The 20,520-nt window shown below is 27.3% G+C and overlaps 1 protein-coding gene across 1 annotated transcript in view; it reads left to right on the top strand.

The window, feature by feature from the left end:
- The window catches only part of LOC111615575 (protein transport protein Sec24C-like), a 69,925-nt gene that overhangs the window by 15,224 nt on the left and 34,181 nt on the right, over window positions 1-20,520 (top strand). The window contains exons 2-3 of the mRNA XM_023356973.1: window positions 8,977-9,134; window positions 19,918-20,090. Of these exons, the coding sequence (XP_023212741.1) occupies window positions 8,977-9,134; window positions 19,918-20,090 (331 nt within the window). The remainder of the gene's footprint in view (window positions 1-8,976; window positions 9,135-19,917; window positions 20,091-20,520) is intronic.

Below are 20,520 nucleotides of genomic sequence, written 5' to 3'. Positions count from 1 at the left end.
CCATTCCAAAAGATGCGTTCCAGCAGTGTTTCCAGCAATGGCAGAAACGCTGGGAGAAGTGTATACATTACCAAGGAGACTACTTTGAAGGGGATTAGGGTTTTGTTCCTCAAAGTCAATAAATTTATTTTTGCCGACCAAAGGTCCGATACTTTTTGAACAGACCTTGTACTTTTGTTAACTTTTGGAACCTAATCCTATGTTTTACACTACTCCTTTGTTTTATATAGCACAGATTTGCATAATATTGCACTTTTTGGGAGTAACTACCACGTTATATGAGGGATACCTGTACACCAATATTTGGAAGCGTTATGGTTCAAGAATTTCAAAATTCAGCACTGTATAAAATAAAAATGATACAATAGTAAAATATTATTTCAATCACAAGTACATATTTTTATTAACAGGACTTATTAAACTGGCTTTAAGGATACTGCAACTCAGCTGAATGATTAGAAAGTTGTATACAGTTAATACTGAAATAATATTTGAATAAATTAAGGACATTGAGACATATATTAATTTAATGATACAATAGTCCTTTAAATGAATTAAGGATTTTTATTTATTTGACATATTTTTAAAGTTGAGACCAAATCTTCAAATGATCTCAGATCATAAACAAAACAGTTCATAAAAACAGTTCTATTCAAATTTATAATATGAGAGTATTTAAAGATAAGCATTTCAGTTTCAAAAACATTAATATCAAATGAATAAGATATATTAAGTGTATTAATTTAGTTAGATGGTATTATGTTCATTATTAAGAAGTTCATATGTCAAAATACTGCATTAAAATTAATATATCATGTACTTTTATTATGATTTGAGAGCAGTAATCTCTAGTCCACAAGGATTTTACTGGTTGTATTCAAAAATAAATATGAAAATATGAATTTTGTTAATAGAATTAAAATTTATATACTCTGTAATATAATACAACCAACATAAAAAATTAGTTAATTATTAACAAAATATGTATATAAAGCATATAAGAAAGATGACATGATAAATTTTAAAGATACTAATACACTATATCAGCCTTGGAGATCTTTATTTGAAGTCCTATTTTAATTTTTCTTCATTACTACAGCAGTGACCAATCAGATGGTATTTCACCATTATTTAATGATTGACATTTGATGTTACATTCATATACTGTTGCTTAATCTGATAATGATAGCTGAAATGTATTGAAAAAGTTTGTTTACTGGTGAATCTTATATGTTTCTTACTGGAATTTGGTATAATTTGTTTTGTAAATATACTCTGTTTCTATGTCTAAGTTTATTTATTACAGTTAAACCTCAAAGTTTAAGAGGTACCAAAAAAAATGTCAACTTAGAGTTTTGAGTTAATATCTGATTTTTCTCAAATTTTTCTGTGGTTGTAAATTTCCCATCATCAAGCTATTTCTCAAGAATCCATTCATGAATGATTAGAAAATTGTTTATAGTTAACAAACACACTCAAATAACCTTGAAAAAGCTGCAAAAATTTAATAACTAAAATATTTTCAGATGTTTTTAATGACCTTCTTCAGGATCTATATCATCACACTTTAAGGTTTTTTTCATGGTATGGTTATTTAACCTTTGTAGAGAGGGTTAGTCAGATATGGCACTATCACAATGTAGTGGAGAATAAACGTGGGAAATTTCTTAAGAATTTTCCCATGTGTTTTTCTTGTTTCCATTTCAGAAAAAAATTTATTAAACAGTTATGTCTAGTAAAGAAAAATCTTTCTTTATTGTCACATAATTCCCTTTTTATGTGAATTTTTTTTCGCGGTAATTTTTGGCTAGTTTTTGGTGATATCCGCAAAAAGATTTTGCAGATATAGACAACATTCTCCAGTGCCAAGTGATTGCCCTTGACGGGTTTATCTGTCGATCACTACAGAGTGGTTAATACAAGACATGGATTCATTTTGAAGATTCATATGATTACTTTATCTTTCCATTTTGTAGTTGTGTATGTTGAATTATGATCTGGCAAATTGCAATAACACATCAACTACTGCTGTAAATCATCATGTTGTTGGTGTGTTATTACATTGCATCCAGTTAGTAGGGTTGTTTATCTGACAAATTGTGTACATTTTTCCTTCATCATAGCATTTCACCCACTTTTTAACAAAGCTATGGATTTTTCAAATATCTTACAGCCATACATAGGACACTTTTGGGCCCTTTTCATATCTGCATTAAACCACTGCTTCCAGACATTTATGGTAAACTGTGCTCATTTTAAACTAAGCCTAACAAATAAACATAGAACTGATTTGTGTTAAATACTGCATATCAAGCTATACTCCTCCCTTTCAAAAGTAATTGTGAAAAACTTCAAATATTTGTCATATTTAACAAATTTGCTGACACCTTCATGTGAAATTAAAGCCAAACCATTACTGGAGTATATCAGACTAATCACTAATTAAATTTCATTTGCCCTAGAGGTAGGCATTAGGTGCCAAATCTTGATAAATTTAATTATAAGTATATTAATTTATATTGGACTGTATTAATGCTACTAATTAAATTACTTCAAATTTAATTAGTAGTTAGTAACATTAATATAGCCTGATGCAATCCATCAATTATTTGGCTTTAATCTAAAAATCGGGTTTGTAGATGTTAATACTTGTGAAACTAATTGTATAATACAATAAAAACTTTAATTTTAATTACTATCAAATGAGTACTGTACTGTTTTGTTTTTGGAAATGTTCACAAATCTGTTTTTTGTTTGTTGAAATCTCATATTTGTTGAAAAAGAAATTATTTTCTGCTATCTGGAAATATATGAAAACATTCTGTATACTAAGAAGTTGTAATGTATTATACTAACTAAAATGATGACAATATTTGTTATGTAAAGTATTAAAATACAATATATTAACACATACTAATAATTATAGCATATTACAACTATACCACAGTATCTGAACTCCCTGTAACCAAATTCTCACAAGAATGATTAATGTTCTTACATTATGCTATCTAAATTGAATAATTCTAGTATTGTGAAAAATTCAAAAGTAACGCAGGTAAATGTTGGAGGCAGGGAGAGATTGTGTTTTTCTTTATTTCATCTAACGTCCGTTTTTGTTTATTTCAGTGTATATTTATGCTCTACTACAGTGTTTCTCAACCTCTAACAAATTGCTCCCTTCAACATAGTATCGCCCCCTTTAATAAAACCATTACGTAGTATCGCCCCCTTCACTTCAAAATTCAGATGCCGAGGGCCAAGGCTAACGCCAAATTCGTACTGCATTGAATAGACTAGTGACTAGTATAATGTTATTTGTTTAATTATTGTACAATATAAGTTAGAAACAAAATTAAAATAAATTTATAAACAAGAACTTAATACAAACACCCACAAACACATGAATTAACTGTAACCGTAACAGGCACGTGTTGGCATTTGCACTAGTTGTAAGCAGAGTTTAAAATCTGCTACTCATTAGCACCTCTCCACATTAATTCCACATCTGCAATTGTTAAGAATTCAGAGAACTGAGGGGTCACGAAGGGGAAGGAATAGCTTGGCCTGAGGATAGAGGAGAGAAAGGTTGCCACCTTTCACCCTGGACATGTGTGGAATGGACGTAAAATTCATTTGCTTGTGTGTCACCTTTCTTTTTAGTTTAATCATTGTATTCCTAACTTTTGGTGATATTACACTAGTGTTGCCATCATTTTCTCAGAAAGTCTCGAGCCGCAAATGGTCATTTGTCTGATGTAGTATTTCATAAGTAAAATTGAATAAATTTTGTACCTTGTGTAAAATTTTCAACTTTTTTTAGCAATTAGTTTGTGAGTTATTCAACTCTGAAATCATAAAAACATTGTGAAACACCCTGTATTTTGAAAAAGTATTAAAAACAAAAAACTTAAGATATCATTACTGAAAATTTATATGTATTTTTTTAACCAAGGAAAAGTTATTGAAGAAAGGATTCTTAAAATTCTATTAAATTCCCTANCTTTTTTAGGTTTTTTTTTAATAAGAAAATCGAAACAAATAATAAAATTTTAATGGTACTCTTATCTATAATATAGATTAGAACCTGTAAATAATCCAGAAGGAAACCAAGATGCTTAAATCCGTATAGTATATAAATGATCGAAGAAAAAGCCTGGAGTGAAACGTGGTATTGAATGCTACGATACATATCGATTGACTGTGAGAGATGAAAACTGTAGATCAATATAATCTCAGACATAAACAGTTACTTCAGGCATCGAACATGGATTTTATCAAGATATGTTTGCCACATTTCGTCAGCAATCTTTTAGGTAAGTTTTCTTTTTATAATACTATAACCGTACATTATAATTTATATATGAAAAGAGACAACTTCGATAAGTCCTGTTCATTGTCTTTCAGAGAAACTTTATAATTTAATATAAAAAAATTTACAAAATATATTAGGACAGTATAGAAAATTTTCGCAATAACTTACATATTGCTTTAGATATATAAAAATTTGTGATAAATTACAACTAAAAATATTACAAAGTTGCGACCGAAGTTAAAAAAAAAAAAAAAAAAAAAAATTTTTTTAAAAGTAAGATCATAAATAAAATTTAAAATTTAATGAAGAAAAATAAATTAAATTCTGATTTTAATGTAATAATTAAATTTTGTATTATGTTTCAAACGAAATTATCTAACCACGCAAATTTTATTCTTTTAAATTCGTACTTTTTGTGAAATATATAAATGATTAAAATAGCATCAATAATTTATTTAGGCCAATCTCTTTAGAAATTTTATACAATTAAATTATTGAATATTTAAAATATCATAACGGACTAAAGTAATTCTGATTTAAAACTTAAATATTTAAGTTTTTATGCGATATTTATAACGTAATGTTTAAATTCGATAATATATACCTTATTGTTTTTAGTTTTTGTTGTTTCTTGAAACCTGTTTATATTAAAGTTAATGTTTATTCTACCAAACCCATTAATCAAGATTTAAAAAAAAACTACAATTCATTCTGTAGATGAACATAAATATGCTTTATACTATTGATATGTCGAATTTTAAATTAGTCTTTTGTTTATTTTTATGTTTTTTCAAAGCAATTCCGAGAAGCTATTTTCTGCTAATTGGTTCTACTTAAAGCTTATATATATATATTTAAAAACATAAATGAATTTATCCGCACACAATCTGTGTATAATTGTTTGAAATGTTAAGAAATTTTTCCAAAATAAAAAGTTGTACAATGACTATAAGAAATCTTTTCTGGATAAATCACTTATCTGTAATATTTATTAACCTATGACTGTAATATTAATGAAAATATAAAAAAAGACTAGAAAGAAAATTGAGGCATAAAATAAACTTTAAATATCCCTTAAGTTCTTTTATATATAATGGATTATTTTATTCTATTAGTATTATAATAATATAAAACATTTGCTAGTTATCAAATGACTAATGTTCCAATGTTTTTAAAAGTTTTGATTTAGTGAAGCTTTAATTTGGATATGATCTTAATTGGGTTATTATAATTGTAGCACTGAATGGTATGTAAGTATTAACTAAAAGATGCAGCATATTTAGAATATTCTTAGAGCAACTGGATGTGAGACAGATATAAAAAGCACACCTTATTGACTTCCAGCAGTAGGTTTAATACAATAAAAACATTTTCAATCCTTTCATAGGTCTTCCTCAGTTAGAATCTGCAGAAATGGAACAAAACAAATGGACAAACAACATCACTAAAACCTGATACATTCTAAAACTATAAGCCAACCAATGCTGTATGTCATCAGGCTAGATAATGGCTNTATAATTATGTATTGATGAGTTTAAAAACTAATAAAAGATTTAGTTTAAAATAAAAATATAAATATTAAAAATTACAAGGATATCATTATAAAATTGTCTTATATTTAAAAACATAAATGTACTTACGCGCACACAATCTGTGTATAATTGTTTGAAATGTTAAGAAATTTTTCCAAAATAAAAAGTTGTACAATGACTATAAGAAATCTTTTCTGGATAAATCACTTATCTGTAATATTTATTAACCTATGACTGTAATATTAATGAAAATATAAAAAAAGACTAGAAAGAAAATTGAGGCATAAAATAAACTTTAAATATCCCTTAAGTTCTTTTATATATAATGGATTATTTTATTCTATTAGTATTATAATAATATAAAACATTTGCTAGTTATCAAATGACTAATGTTCCAATGTTTTTAAAAGTTTTGATTTAGTGAAGCTTTAATTTGGATATGATCTTAATTGGGTTATTATAATTGTAGCACTCAATGGTATGTAAGTATTAACTAAAAGATGCAGCATATTTAGAATATTCTTAGAGCAACTGGATATGAGACAGATATAAAAAGCACACCTTATTGACTTCCAGCAGTAGGTTTAATACAATAAAAACATTTTCAATCCTTTCATAGGTCTTCCTCAGTTAGAATCTGCAGAAATGGAACAAAACAAATGGACAAACAACATCACTAAAACCTGATACATTCTAAAACTATAAGCCAACCAATGCTGTATGTCATCAGGCTAGATAATGGCTATAATACTAATAATTTATGAAGCAGTTTGGTACTAGAGGGAGGCATTAGGTGTCATCTCTTAATAAATTTAATTATTATAATTTTTAATTAAATAATTTAAATAATTTAGAACTATTGGAAGAAAAGAATTGGCCCACAGCAGGACTCAGACCTGCAACTCCTGCTTACTGTGCAGATGCGTTGCCAATTATGCTACCTGGACCTCCAGTCCAATCTCGTCTTCCAGTATATATAACATTACATTATAACCGTCGACAGTTGTTATGTAATTAATTATTAAATTTATTAAGAGATGGTGCCTAACGCCAATTTCTAGTACCAAATTGTTTCATAATTTATTAGTATTATAGCTGTTATCTAGCCCAATGACGTACAACATTGGTTGGCTTGTAGTTTTAAAACAAATGGAATTTTAAAATTAAAAGAGAATAAAATACAAATTAGAAATTTGAGAATTCTAAATTTAAATGAACACAATATAAAATTTAAATATAAAAATAAATATTAGATAGATAAATAGTAAAATTTGCAAACTAAAAAAGAAAAAAATGGATGGAAACGATAGAAATATTTAAAGCTCATAGAAAACAAATGTGCATTAATTTTAAAAATGAGGACAATCTATCCACAGCATAGAATGTATTTTTGAAACTTGAACATTAATACTTATATTAGTTATGAATTTTTTGTTTTGTTTACAAATTTTACAATTTAAATAACAACATTCAAAGCCTGAATAGTATATATACTAAATTGCCAAACGATCGCCTAAATATCGGGCTATTATATGGCTAATTAAATGATTAGAATAAAGTAATTTGCATTTGCATTTTGCATTAAATTAATTTTAATTATTAATTTACTTAAGAGATGACGCCTAACGCCTACCTCTAATGACAAATTACTTAGTTCCAATCATTTAAAATAGCCATATTATAGCCCGATAAATTTGGCGATCGTTTGGTGTTGTTATTNCTAAATTGCCAAACGATCGCCTAAATATCGGGCTATTATATGGCTAATTAAATGATTAGAATAAAGTAATTTGCATTTGCATTTTGCATTAAATTAATTTTAATTATTAATTTACTTAAGAGATGGTGCCTAACGCCTACCTCTAATGACAAATTACTTTATTCTAATCATTTAATTAGCCATATAATAGCCCGATATTTAGGCGATCGTTTGGCAATTTAGTATTTTACAATTTATTTATCAAATACAGTGGAACCTGCTAATGTGACCACTGAATGGACCAGCTCATCTTACACAATTTTATACAGTAATTTCTTATATCAGAATTAATGGTTTTTCAGCAACTTAATTACAAATGCTTCATCAATGAGATACAAAGAAACAACTTCCACCAGTTGGTTTTCATAGGTCTTGCTCAGAATCTACAGAGATGGAACAAACTAACAAATGGAATACAAAACTAGCATTTTAAAATTAAAAGAGAACAAAAATACAAATTTGAAACTTCTAAATTTTAATGAGAACAATATAAAATTTAAATGTAAAAATGAATACAGTAAAACCTGCTAATTAACTACCTGTGTATTTTTTATTGTTTATCAAGATTATTTAGTAAAAAACATTAAAGATATATTTGTTTAATTAAAACTTTTCTATCAGGCAGAACAAGTACTATATTAATTATGTTAATTAGCAAAGTACAGTTGCTATATTAATTTATTGATGATAAATTATGTACTTGTAATATATTATTACAACTAATAATTTACTGTTTTGGAAATTTTAATTTTTTTTTTAAAGTTAGAAATAATTTTTTTCTTTGTGTTGTAAAATTAAATTATTTGAAATATTTGATATATCTAACATACATAGAAAACATGCAAAAAATGTTAATATAATAAAAGATATTTAAATTGATAAAAACAAAGATGAAAATTAAAAAATATATTTTTGAAGTATTTCTATATTTTGAACCTGAAGTTTACCAATAAATCCAGTGAAATATGCTTGCTATTTAATTACAATTAATTGTTGGATTAAAGATTGATATTTTTTGATTTATTCTAAATGAAATTTTTTATTTAAATGAATTTGATAAAATTATTAATGCAATAAAATTGAACCAGAAAATGTCATTTTACTCTCCCTATATCTAAATTAGATAATCCAACAAAATATTGTTAAGCAAATGATAGCAAGTGATCAATCATTATTTAATAACTACAAAATATATAGTGCTTAATATTTTCAACTTTATAATCACTTTTATTTATATAGTAATAAGCCTAATTTAAAGTCTTAATGTATAATTTATTGCTGTGTATGTTCATATTTTTAGTGTGCTTTTTATTTATTAGTATATATTTATTTATACAGTATATAATATATTTTCTCATAAAATTGTTTTTCAGGTTTGTTAGTCTCTCTTCTATTAGAATGATGAATCCCCAATATGGCCCTCCACCATCATCTCAGTATTCAACTTCTGGATTGCCATCGCATAACTCTGCTTATAGTCCTTTACAGTCTCAAAATGTATATAATGGACTAGATTCAAATTCTAATCCAGGTATGTTTAGCTGATGTTGTGTGATCATTATATTTGATATTTTCTGATCTTATGATTATTGTTGAAGATTAAATTAATTAATTATGTTATAATATTCAGAATCTTCATCTGAATTGCAATATCTGAATGGATTAAATAATTATTCATTTAGTTTTTTCATTTAGATGGCTGTAGTTGTTTTATTGTAAATCTTTATTATGGAATCTCTTTAAAAAGTGATATTGAAGTGTTTTCATTTGTAATTTTTAATATTAAAATGTGATGTTAAATTCTTAATTGTGACTTAATGATGTAAGTAATAAATAACATGACATTTATAATTTATTAATTTTAGGATACAAATTTCAATAAAAGCTGCAACTTTTGTCTTAATTAATCAAGTTGCAAATTTTAGTTAAACAATTTGAATCTATACTTCTATACTAATACTAGCTGTTACCTGCGGCTTTGCCCGTGAGGATTTTGCAAGCAAACCCCATTTATATTCAGTATTTCAACAACCATAGTAATTGTTATATAACACCTACCACTGAGAATGATGAGAATTGCCAAGAATTAAATGAACTGTTTTTAATTTGATCAATTTTCCGGAACGTTTACAATCGTTCTATAATCGAACCAATATGCAATAACAAATTCGAATTTAAAATGGTTCGAACATTTTAAAAATCGAAATAGATAAAAATATTTATAACAATGTCTGAAATGTTATCAATTTAATACACCTAAGTATTCAATGAAGACTAAAGAAGGAGTGATCATACAAAGAGGTGACTTTTAACACACCGTAGTTGAAAACGAAAAATTGCATCTAAAATAGTAGAGTAGAAGCCGTTCTTCCGGTTAAGTCTTAATCCTCTCCCTCTCCCCCCGCGGGGAAATTTCGAAAAATTCTTTCTTAGTATTAGCTTTTATGACGTATCCTAACTGTCTACCAAATTTCACCCCTCTAGGTTCAGCGGTTTGCTCTGGGCGATGATGAATCAGTCAGTCAGTCAGGACAAGCAATTTTATATATTTAGATTATAAAGAGGTAAAGTTTGTAAGTTTGGATGTAGGAGGTAATCTCCGAAACTACTCGTCTGATTTCAAAAATTTTTTTACCAATATTTAGAATGGACGTTCAGGGTGGACATAGGATGTATATTATTCCTTTAAACATTCATATAAATTAAAAGATATCATCTAGGTAAGCATTATATTTTTGGTGTCAGTGGGTGGTGAGGGGCAAGACACGTACATATACAAGATAGATAACCGCACGGTGCAGTCGCGTGGTCAGCGAGATACGCAATGCACGTCTGAACTTGTACAAAATAAAATAAAAATATATACAAAAGAAATATAAAAAATACAAAAAATGCTAAAAAAATTTTCCGTGACTTTCATGTACATGTTAAAAAAATTAACAATGAAAATTTATGTGATTTTTGAATAAAAATATTTTGGGAGAGTGATAAAAATTTGTATATTGATTTTTTACTGATTATACTGTTATAGTCACAAACTGAATTCCATGCGGGAAAAACCGCAGGCACAGCTAGTACAGAATAAAATTTAATAGAATGAAAATTTTAAAATAGAATATACAAATTAAAAAATAATTAAAGAAATTAACTATTGCAATTAAAACAGACAATTGAATGATTGCACTTAAAGTCAGACTTAACACTGGTGAATGGAATTTTATAACTCATAAACTTCTTGTTATAAGTTATAATATCTTGTATGAAAGTCTTTCAATGAAAAGTTTTATTAGTGATATAACTGCAAAAAAATAATATTTTTGCAAAAATATAATATTTCTGAATAATCCTTTTATATGTATGCTTAATCTTTTTTAAAATCTTTGTATATTTATGAATGAAATAATGCAACATTCTTAACAAGTTGTGATGTATAGTATTCAGAATAGCAGGTATTTGCTTTTGTTAATTGAAGTGTAGTAAATCCCAGAAAGCTGTTCAAACTCCAGCAGATTTTTCATTTATATTAAAATTCTATGTAAGAATGAACAAAATTAATAGGTGTTCTTATAAGAATCATTTAAATTAATTAATTAATTAACAATGATAATTAATTAGCATTTATATTCATCAATAGTATTTTTACCCATCTCTTGATATTCAGTTTAAGGAAAATAGAGAAATACAGAAGTTTTAAAAGTAAGCTATTAAATATTGAAATGTATATATAATATATAAAATATTGAATTGTGATGATCCCAAATTGATTTTAGCAATTGTAGCAATTGAGACTGGAATGAATGGAAACTTTTAGCAGCTCTATAGTTAGTATTATTATAACATTTTAACTTGTTGCTAAAGGTTTTCATTCATTCCAGTCTCAATTGCTTTCTTTAATCTCAGTGATCTCAGTTAAACTGGTTTGCCAGATTAGCCAGTTTAGCCAGTTTCATTCACCTGACCCAACAATATATTGGAACAGGATAGAAAATGATGATGAACCAGTTTCATTTTTTTTTTTTGTTTTTTTGTTCTAGTAAGAAGTAGATTATATTAAGTCCTGAAGTGTAACAGTTATAAATTTTTCATTTAATTTTCCATATTTTAAAAATGTACTTCTTTTTAAAAAAATGAATGTTTTTACATTTAATTGATGCAAAACAGAAAATATAACTTATTGCTCTATATAACTTATTATTCTATGCAACTTATAAGCACTTTGCTTATTTAGCATAGAATAATAACTTTGAATTTTAGATTATAATATCTTATATGCAGAATTTTTTCTGAATCAAACAAATATCAAAATTTATAAAATAATTGTTGTTGTCTTGAAGTATCTTTATAGTTGCTTCAAGAATTGTTCTCTTTGAAAGAAAAATTAATCTCTTTCTATTAGCATCCATTACTTTAACTTATCATGAATAAACATATACATATAATGTATGAAAAGACATACATATATAATAATGTTTTAGAGTAAATTTTTAAAACAGATTTATTTTAATGTGAAAATAATTTTTTTAAATAAATATTTAATCCTTTGTATACAAAAAAAAACAGATTTTTTTGTATACAAAGGATTAAATATATTTGATTATTTATTTTTGCTTTTTTTTTAGAAAAGATACAAAAAATAATTGTCACATATTGTGACAATTAGTATAGAGTGTACAGTACCTTAATGCATTGTTAATTCAAATTAATTTCATTATAGTAAAGCAATATATGATTATATTATATGGTGAAAATCAATTAATTAATAAAATAATTTGTTGTATTCTGTAATTTATAATACATTTAATTATTAAATGAATGGTTGGATTATCTGTTACATTAAGGAATTAAATAATTTGGCCAGAGGTAAGCAGTTAAAACTGCCATTTTGTGTTAAATTTAGTAATTGGAAATAATTTAATTTAGAATATTTTGGAAGAAAAGATTGGCCTGGAATGCGACTTTAATTCCCACAACTCCTACTTATCATGCAGATGAGTTGCCAGTTGTACTGTATGACCTTCTTACAGACCAATTAATTAATTTAATAAAACTATACTGGTCACTAACAACTCAATAATTAATTAAATTAATTATTGGGTTGTTCATATTTGTTATAATACAATATTTCGTTGTATCATTAGTGTAATTTTTGTAAATAATAATTCTTTTTATCCTATAATATTAAGAAAAGTGATCAAACAAGCAATCAGTCATTGTCCCAAAAAAATTGTGAAAATATTCATATTAATATTGCATATTATTTTATGCATTGATATAAAACTAATTTCTCAGTTAGTAGGAAAATGTTGACAGGCTTACAAATTAGATGCAGTAAAGTCTCACTTTTGTGGCTACTCTTGAAATTCCCCTGCTAAAATTTCATAAGTTTTAATGTAAATCAAACTCCATATAAGTGGTCAAAATGGGTGTGTTGTAAAGTGACGTTTATCCTCACTTATGTGACCAACAGAACAAGAAAACCGTGTTTCTAAATTCAATGAATTGTTTGAAGATCTTTAAATGAAATGGAGCTTTGTTGCTATGGTTTTGGAATACAGTAGAGCATCGATTATCCGACCCCCGTTTAACTGTCACATCGGTTAACTGACCGTTCTAGTCGGCAAATTTCAAATGTTCGCTAGTGATGTGGCATTACAATATTTGGCTATATCTTGGCTATTATTTTTGTTAAATACAGTATTTGCGTGTTTTAGCTGGCATCAATGGCTTGACCATTGAAGGGAGGCCAATATTTAAACGAGACTTAATTTTCTAATTATGAGTGGCTGTTTGTTTCGTGAGCAATAAAATAATTTTAAAATAATTTTTAATGATACAATAGCGACGATTATTATTTAAAAATAAATTTGTTAGGCTAAACATCGATGAAAATTCAACGCGAAGTTGGTTAATAGTGATATACTAATAAACTAATTACATGGGATATACTAATATCCTAATATACTATACAAATAATGTATTTTTTTCCTTCTTTTTGGTTATTCGGTTTTTCAGTTATCTGACCAACCTGAGTCCCCAATTGAGTCGGATAATCGATGCTCTACTGTAGTTTGCTGAGATCCCTCTGATTAATGACATTCAAATAAAATCAATTTTCATTCTTACACTCAGCAAATTAAATTTATCTCCAGAATTTAGTAAGAAAGAAAACAATTACATATTTCTTCAATGATTTTATACAAAATCTGATATATTATAAACATATAATTATGTAAATTGCAATGCTCAGTCTAAATCAGCAATGTCCAGCCATTGGGCTGCATGCGGCCCACTCAATGTTTTTGAGCAGCCCTTTGAAATAGTAATTATCTTGTATAGATTTTTATTACAATGAAATATCACATTTAATAATTTAAATACATTAATATGATGTATAACAGCTTATCACGTGCAATCAGAAATTAAAACAGTATTAAATATTTTTTAACAAAGCTTCAAATGTATTACATATAATATATATGTAGATACAATACATACTGTATATATATATATATGTATATATATGTATTTAATCAGTATGTTTACAAAAACAAATATTTTTAAATTGGTGTTTTGGTAAAATGAAATTATTTTTCCTTAAATTTACCCTATATGTGTAATAAATGTCAACATTCTTAAGTTACAACGGTCTTCTGTATTTCCAATAAATGATAAGAAATTTTTTTATTTTCTTTAAATTCTTTGGAAATAAGCCTAATAAAATTTCAATTAGAATTACATATTTACATGTGCATATAGATTTAAAATTTCAAATCATTCTGTGTGTAGATTGTTAATGGGTTTAATTATGTTTTACTGTGCAAGTTATTTGATTATAGTCAGCCACCAAGGGGCACTTCATGTAACGGTTATGTTCTGTAGGTCATTTCAAAATTGGATGACTTAGTTACTGATTTTCTTTTCTTTGACCTGACAGTCAGTTTTAATAAAGTTAGCCTATTCTGTTTAGCTATCTCTGCTAATTAAGTAATAGAAAATGCTTAAAAAATATTGGAAATTGAGAGAAGAAATTTGAATTTTTATAAATGAAAAGGACCAGAATGTTCCTAAATTATATGATGGACAGTTGCTTTTGGATTTATGTTTCCTTACTAATATCACAATGAAATTAAACAAACTTAATAAGCATCTTTAAGGTGAAAACAAATTAATCAAGATCTGTTATCAAAATATAGAAGCATTCATAGCAAAACTCAAACTTTATGAAAGTCAGTTAAAATCAAAAACTACAATTCATTGTCCAAAATTACATAAATTTAATAGTGATGATAAACATTTTTCTAAATATGCACAAGAAATTACTAATTTACTAAGAGAATTTCAAGAAAGATTTTCATAATAATAAACAACGCTTTTGGCCCACGACTATAAATTAGACAGAATTAGATAACCTAATAAATAGGGTATAACAATTTGCAGGGCTTATCACACCAAGGCCAACAGAAAGAAGGACCATAACTTTTATAAAAAAAAAAGGGTAGGTCTTTAATAATCACATTTCAAATTTAGGTAAGTATGCATTTCGGGTACAAGGACCCCTCATCAGCTTACAAACACATGGTAACAACATAACAACTACAACACCAATAACCAGCCAATACGATGGAATAATCAACATATGCAGTGCACTGCATTTACAATTTCTCAATGTAACCCATACACTAAAAACTAAAATATCAAGTATAAATTTGAATACAATGACAATGTGGTATAACATATTATCTGGGACCAGTAAATGTCTTAGTTTCTCCTACATTTTCCAAATTCAAATATGTTATACCACATTGTCATTGTATTCAAATTTATACTTGATATTTTAGTTTTTAGTGTATGGGTTACATTGAGAAATTGTAAATGCAGTGCACTGCATATGTTGATTATTCCGTCGTATTGGCTGGTTATTGGTGTTATAGTTGTTATGTTGTTACCATGTGTCTGTAAGCTGATGAGGGGTCCTTGTACCCAAAATGCATACTTACCTAAATTTGAAATGTGATTATTAAAGACCTACCCTTTTTTTTTATAAAAGTTCTGGTCCTTCTTTCTGTCGGCCTTGGTGTGATAAGCCCTGCAAATTGTTATACCCTATTTATTATGATATCTAATTCTGTCTAACTAAAAGATTTTCATATTTAAAAATTTGAGAATATATTTAATATTTTCTTATGTTCATTTGACATTGTTCTGGAAGAAGCTCCAACAAATTTGCAGATATATTTGATAGATCTCACTTATCTTCTGAATTGAAATATATATTTGAGGCCAATAACAAAGTTCAGTTTTATACAAAATACGTCTGTAATGATACATTCCCTAACCCAAAAAAAATATGATGAACATTACAGCTGCAATGGGAATCACCTATCTTTGTGAATCTTTTTCTCAAAATTGAAGATTGTTAAATATAAAAGTCATAATAGATAGACCAATAAAAATTCTAAAAAACCAATTATGTTAAAAATATCTCTTGACATTAAAAAATGACTGTATTTACTCACATATAAGACAAGGTTTTCAAGGTTTTTATTCATTTACCACAGCTTCAAATTCCTAGGTTGTTCTATATGTGTGAGTGAAAGATTCTTTGTGTTTTTGCAAATAATTTTTGTGAACAGTGTATTTTCATTTTTTACAGGATGCTTACCGTCTTGTATTTAAAAACATAAGTATTTTATCTGGGTCGTTTGAATCGTTCTTGTATATTGTCAGGAGTAAAGATGAATACCAATAGGAATAGCAAAGCTTTTGAATTGAATTCCAGATTGAAATTCCAAAATCACACAGGAGCCCGATATAAGTTTTAATCCATTCCCATATGAAAACAGATGATTATCTGGAAATCAGAATTCAGAGAAACTCATAAGTGTAATCAACGGAGAGTGGATTTGACTGTTAAGAATTGGCAAAAAAAGGGTTTCCGATTGTCCAGCTTTACATGAACAAATTATGTTGTCAATTTTACAAGATTTTTCCTTAAAGTTTAAAATGCCAGTAATTTTTGCAGGACAATGTATGTATTTATGTTTATTTGATATTTTACTTGTGATTAAATGAAATAAAATTAGAATTATATTAATAAATCTAATTATCTTTATTTTGATTTTTAAAATCACACCTTGTCCTACATGCGAGGTCTTCTTATATGTGAGTAAATACAGTAAGTGAAAAAATTGAAAAGCAAGTTTCAAATTAAAATACATACAAAATACTGTACAATTGTATATGTTTTGTTGTAAATAAATATGTGTGGCCCACAGTGTATTTTTATTTTTGGTTTTGACCCAGCAAACAATTTTGGTTGAACACTACTGGTCTAGATCATTGTTAGTGAAGTGACATACCAAAAAAATTATTGATGAGCCTGATGTAAAAGCCAGTATAATCATTAATACTTTTTCTAACACTTGGACATTTCTGTATACTGTATTTAGTGACTTCTTTTTAATCATTTTTTTTGTGAATTTTCTTGTTAAAATAGTATTTAAATAAAGTCTTTACTACCATTTCATAAATGTATTGAATCTGTTATAGTTATAATATGGTATTGATTCTGTTTATATTACTGTACTACCTTACTGCAAACAGTTTGCATTCACTATATATGTCACTGTGTTTCAATTTTCTGTTATTCAGTGTTAAGTATATGGTGATCATAATTAAAGAGTAAGTATTCAGAGCTCTTTATAGAAAGAATTATTGGGAAAATCTCAATCAAATTTGGATATATTGTCTTCAATTTTTTCATTTTTTGCTTTTGATTTTTCAGGAAAAATTTACTTCAAAGTTCAAAATTTGGCACTGCTATCCCCATAATGTGCATATTACATATTTTTTAAAATGAATTTTAGGGTATAAAGACAGTTGCAAAATGTTCTTTACAGTTCTTTGACAGATGAAAGGTCATGGTGCCTTCTTTGCCTGATCATGCATTAAATGTCAATTCCACAATTTGTAATTACATCTGTATTTGAAATAAAATTATTATTTTTTCTTTCTTAACTTCATAAATTTGTCCTGAAATTAACTCCTGAAAAATGAATATAATGTGCACGTCAAGATGATAGCTGTGCCAAATTTCTCCCTAGCATCTGAATTTTAAAATAAAATTTTTTCTTAAAAATCAAAACCATATACTCAAGGTAATATTTATACACCATATTTGGTTAAGATTTGCTTAATAGTTCTTTCCACTCACGCTGAGAGCTCTCACTCTGAATCTTACTCTTTAATCATGGTACCATGGTTACCCTGTATGAAAGTTTGAATTATTGTATATTTCAAAGGATGTACGCTATTATAAGAATTTATTATTATTACTTTTGTTTACTTTTATAATTGGTATCAAACTTTCAGAATAATTCAGTATAGTGCTCTAATTACAGTTCTATGTGTCAGTTTTTCATAACTTCACCTGGGTGACCACTTCACTTTGTGGTCAGAAATTGTATACTGTACTTGAAGGTGGTCACATGAGTGAGGTTTTACTGTATTTTTTTTATTTTGTATTCATTTAAATAGGAAGAAAGGTATTTAGTTTTAATTTCCTAAAACTAAGATTTGGCATATTACAATGTTCTATTTTGATTCTACATTAAATCCTCAATTTAACAGACTAATTTGGGTGAGGGGTTGTTTGTTAAAGTCAAAAGTCCATTATATAATAAAGTAGGTTTTCTGAATGCACATGTTAAGATATTGACAAATTAGTTAGTTTATCCAAACAAACAATCACCAAATTACATTGGGCTACTTTTCTGTGATTATATTTAATTAATTACTAAATAATTTGTCACTAGAGGGAGGCATTAGGTGTCATCTCTTGTTAAATTTAATAATTATAATTAAATAAATATTTATTAAATAAATTTAAAAATTCTGGACGAAAAGAATCAGCTTGGAGCAGGACTTGAACCCGTAACTCCTGCTTACCATGTGGATGTGTTGCCTGTTAGACAACCTGAGCCTCCAGTCTGATCTCCTCTTTCAAACATATTTAAATTTGATGTTTATAGTTAGTTTTATTTATTTTTTATTAAGTTGATACATTTGTAATTAAAATTAAGTACCTATGAAGTTTAATTTTACAGAAAAGTTTTCTATATGTATTATTGCTTATGTACTATACTGTACATACTCACCAAAGTTCTGAGATTATAATAAATAGTGTATGATCTAAATCAAAATGAATAAACAAGCATTTTTTGGAAATTACACTTTAATTGTAGTTAAGTAAACAAATAAATAATAATCTTAAAAAGAAAACAAAATTTAAATTTGACAAAAACACAGAAAAAATTCCTATTTATTCATCTTTGGTAATACAGGGTGGACCAAAAAGAATATACGTATTTCAAACTGATATATTTATTAAACTATCGATAGGAGCGGTGTGCTGCGGGTATCGGAGGAACGAGTGCATTGTCTAGTTTGTCCCCAGATGTCAGTTGTGCTTGGTTACAATGACGTATTCACAGTTGTTGTAAAATGGCTACGCCACAGCACAAAAGCTTTTGTATTCTTGAGCTTGCGAAGTGTAATTCCACGATTACAGTGCAAAGACGTTTCCGGTTGAGGTATGAAATTGATCCTCCGAATGGATGGAACATTCGCAGATGGTACCGTCAGTTTGTTGACACAGGTTGTGTATGTAAAGGAAAGAGTCCTGGCCGACGTCGTGTATCTGAAGAAAATGTTGCACGGATTCAAGCTGCTTACCAACGTAGCCCTTCAAAATCAACACATCGTGCCAGTCGGGAATTGCAGCTGCCTAAAACAACAGTTTGGTGTGTTTTGAGACGCAGGTTAGTTATGAAGCCCGGACCGAACTCCCACCCAGACCCCAGTTCCCGGACACCCGGACGGAACTCCCGCCTGGACCGTTCGTGTCGCTGGTGGAGGACATATTGAACACCTGTAATCTAAACTAGAGAGTTTCATAAATATGTGTCCCAAGTTCCATAATTGTATGTCTTACAGTTTATTAAATATATCAGTTTGAAATACATATATTCTTTTTGGTCCACCCTGTATATCTCCCATTATGGCATGAGTTAAGAGCAGTGACTCTTGGATTTGAAAACAATAATATGTTAATTTAATTACATATAAAACACATTTTAAAATTAACAAGGTGTTTGCATATGATATATGGACTGGAAATTTTGTTTGTTAAATTGCAGTTTTACTGTAGTAGCAAAATGTGTTAAGTTTTTAATATGTACTTATTTGTTTTATTTAATATAAACAGACTTTCATTATGGTATTTTTGAATAATTTGGAAATATTAAAATTTGTAGGGTTTATTCAATCTAATTATAAACAAACTGAAGCATATGGATCCATTCCTTTTTATAATCAAAATGGTCCTGCAGTTTCTAATCAATCAGTACCAACATCTGGCATGTTAACATCTCAGTCTCAATTTCAGCAGAAATATCCATCTAGAGTTGGAACAAGCAACACTGATCAAGTAAGATAAATATTAATGCATAATTTTTTGATAAATGTATTCATAAAATAAAAAGTAATAATGCAATATTTTTAATAATTTAAACATTATATTTAAATTAATTAATAAATTTATAGAACATAGCACTTTTTAAAATTAAATAATTAAAATATTACATGAAAATACCATATAATTATTATTGAATTAGAAATATGATTTGTTTTAAAATGTATTATTGTATGAAAAGCAAATGTCTCTAGATACTAACAGAATATTTTTAGTATTACACACAAAAAAGTGCAATATTGTAATTAAATTTAAGTCATATATATAATTTAAATTTCAATGAATGATTAGCAATATATATATATTTTTTTTAATTTTTAATTGCTAATCATTTGTTGAATATTATGTAAAAGTAAGTTGATAGATTTACTATTAATATTTTTCA

This window comes from Centruroides sculpturatus, unplaced genomic scaffold, assembly GCF_000671375.1.
Source record: "Centruroides sculpturatus isolate CEXI.00-Female unplaced genomic scaffold, Cexi_2.0 scaffold19, whole genome shotgun sequence".
NCBI lineage: Eukaryota > Metazoa > Arthropoda > Arachnida > Scorpiones > Buthidae > Centruroides > Centruroides sculpturatus.
Note: the sequence above shows the minus strand (reverse complement) of the source record. Positions and strands in the feature narration are given on the sequence as shown.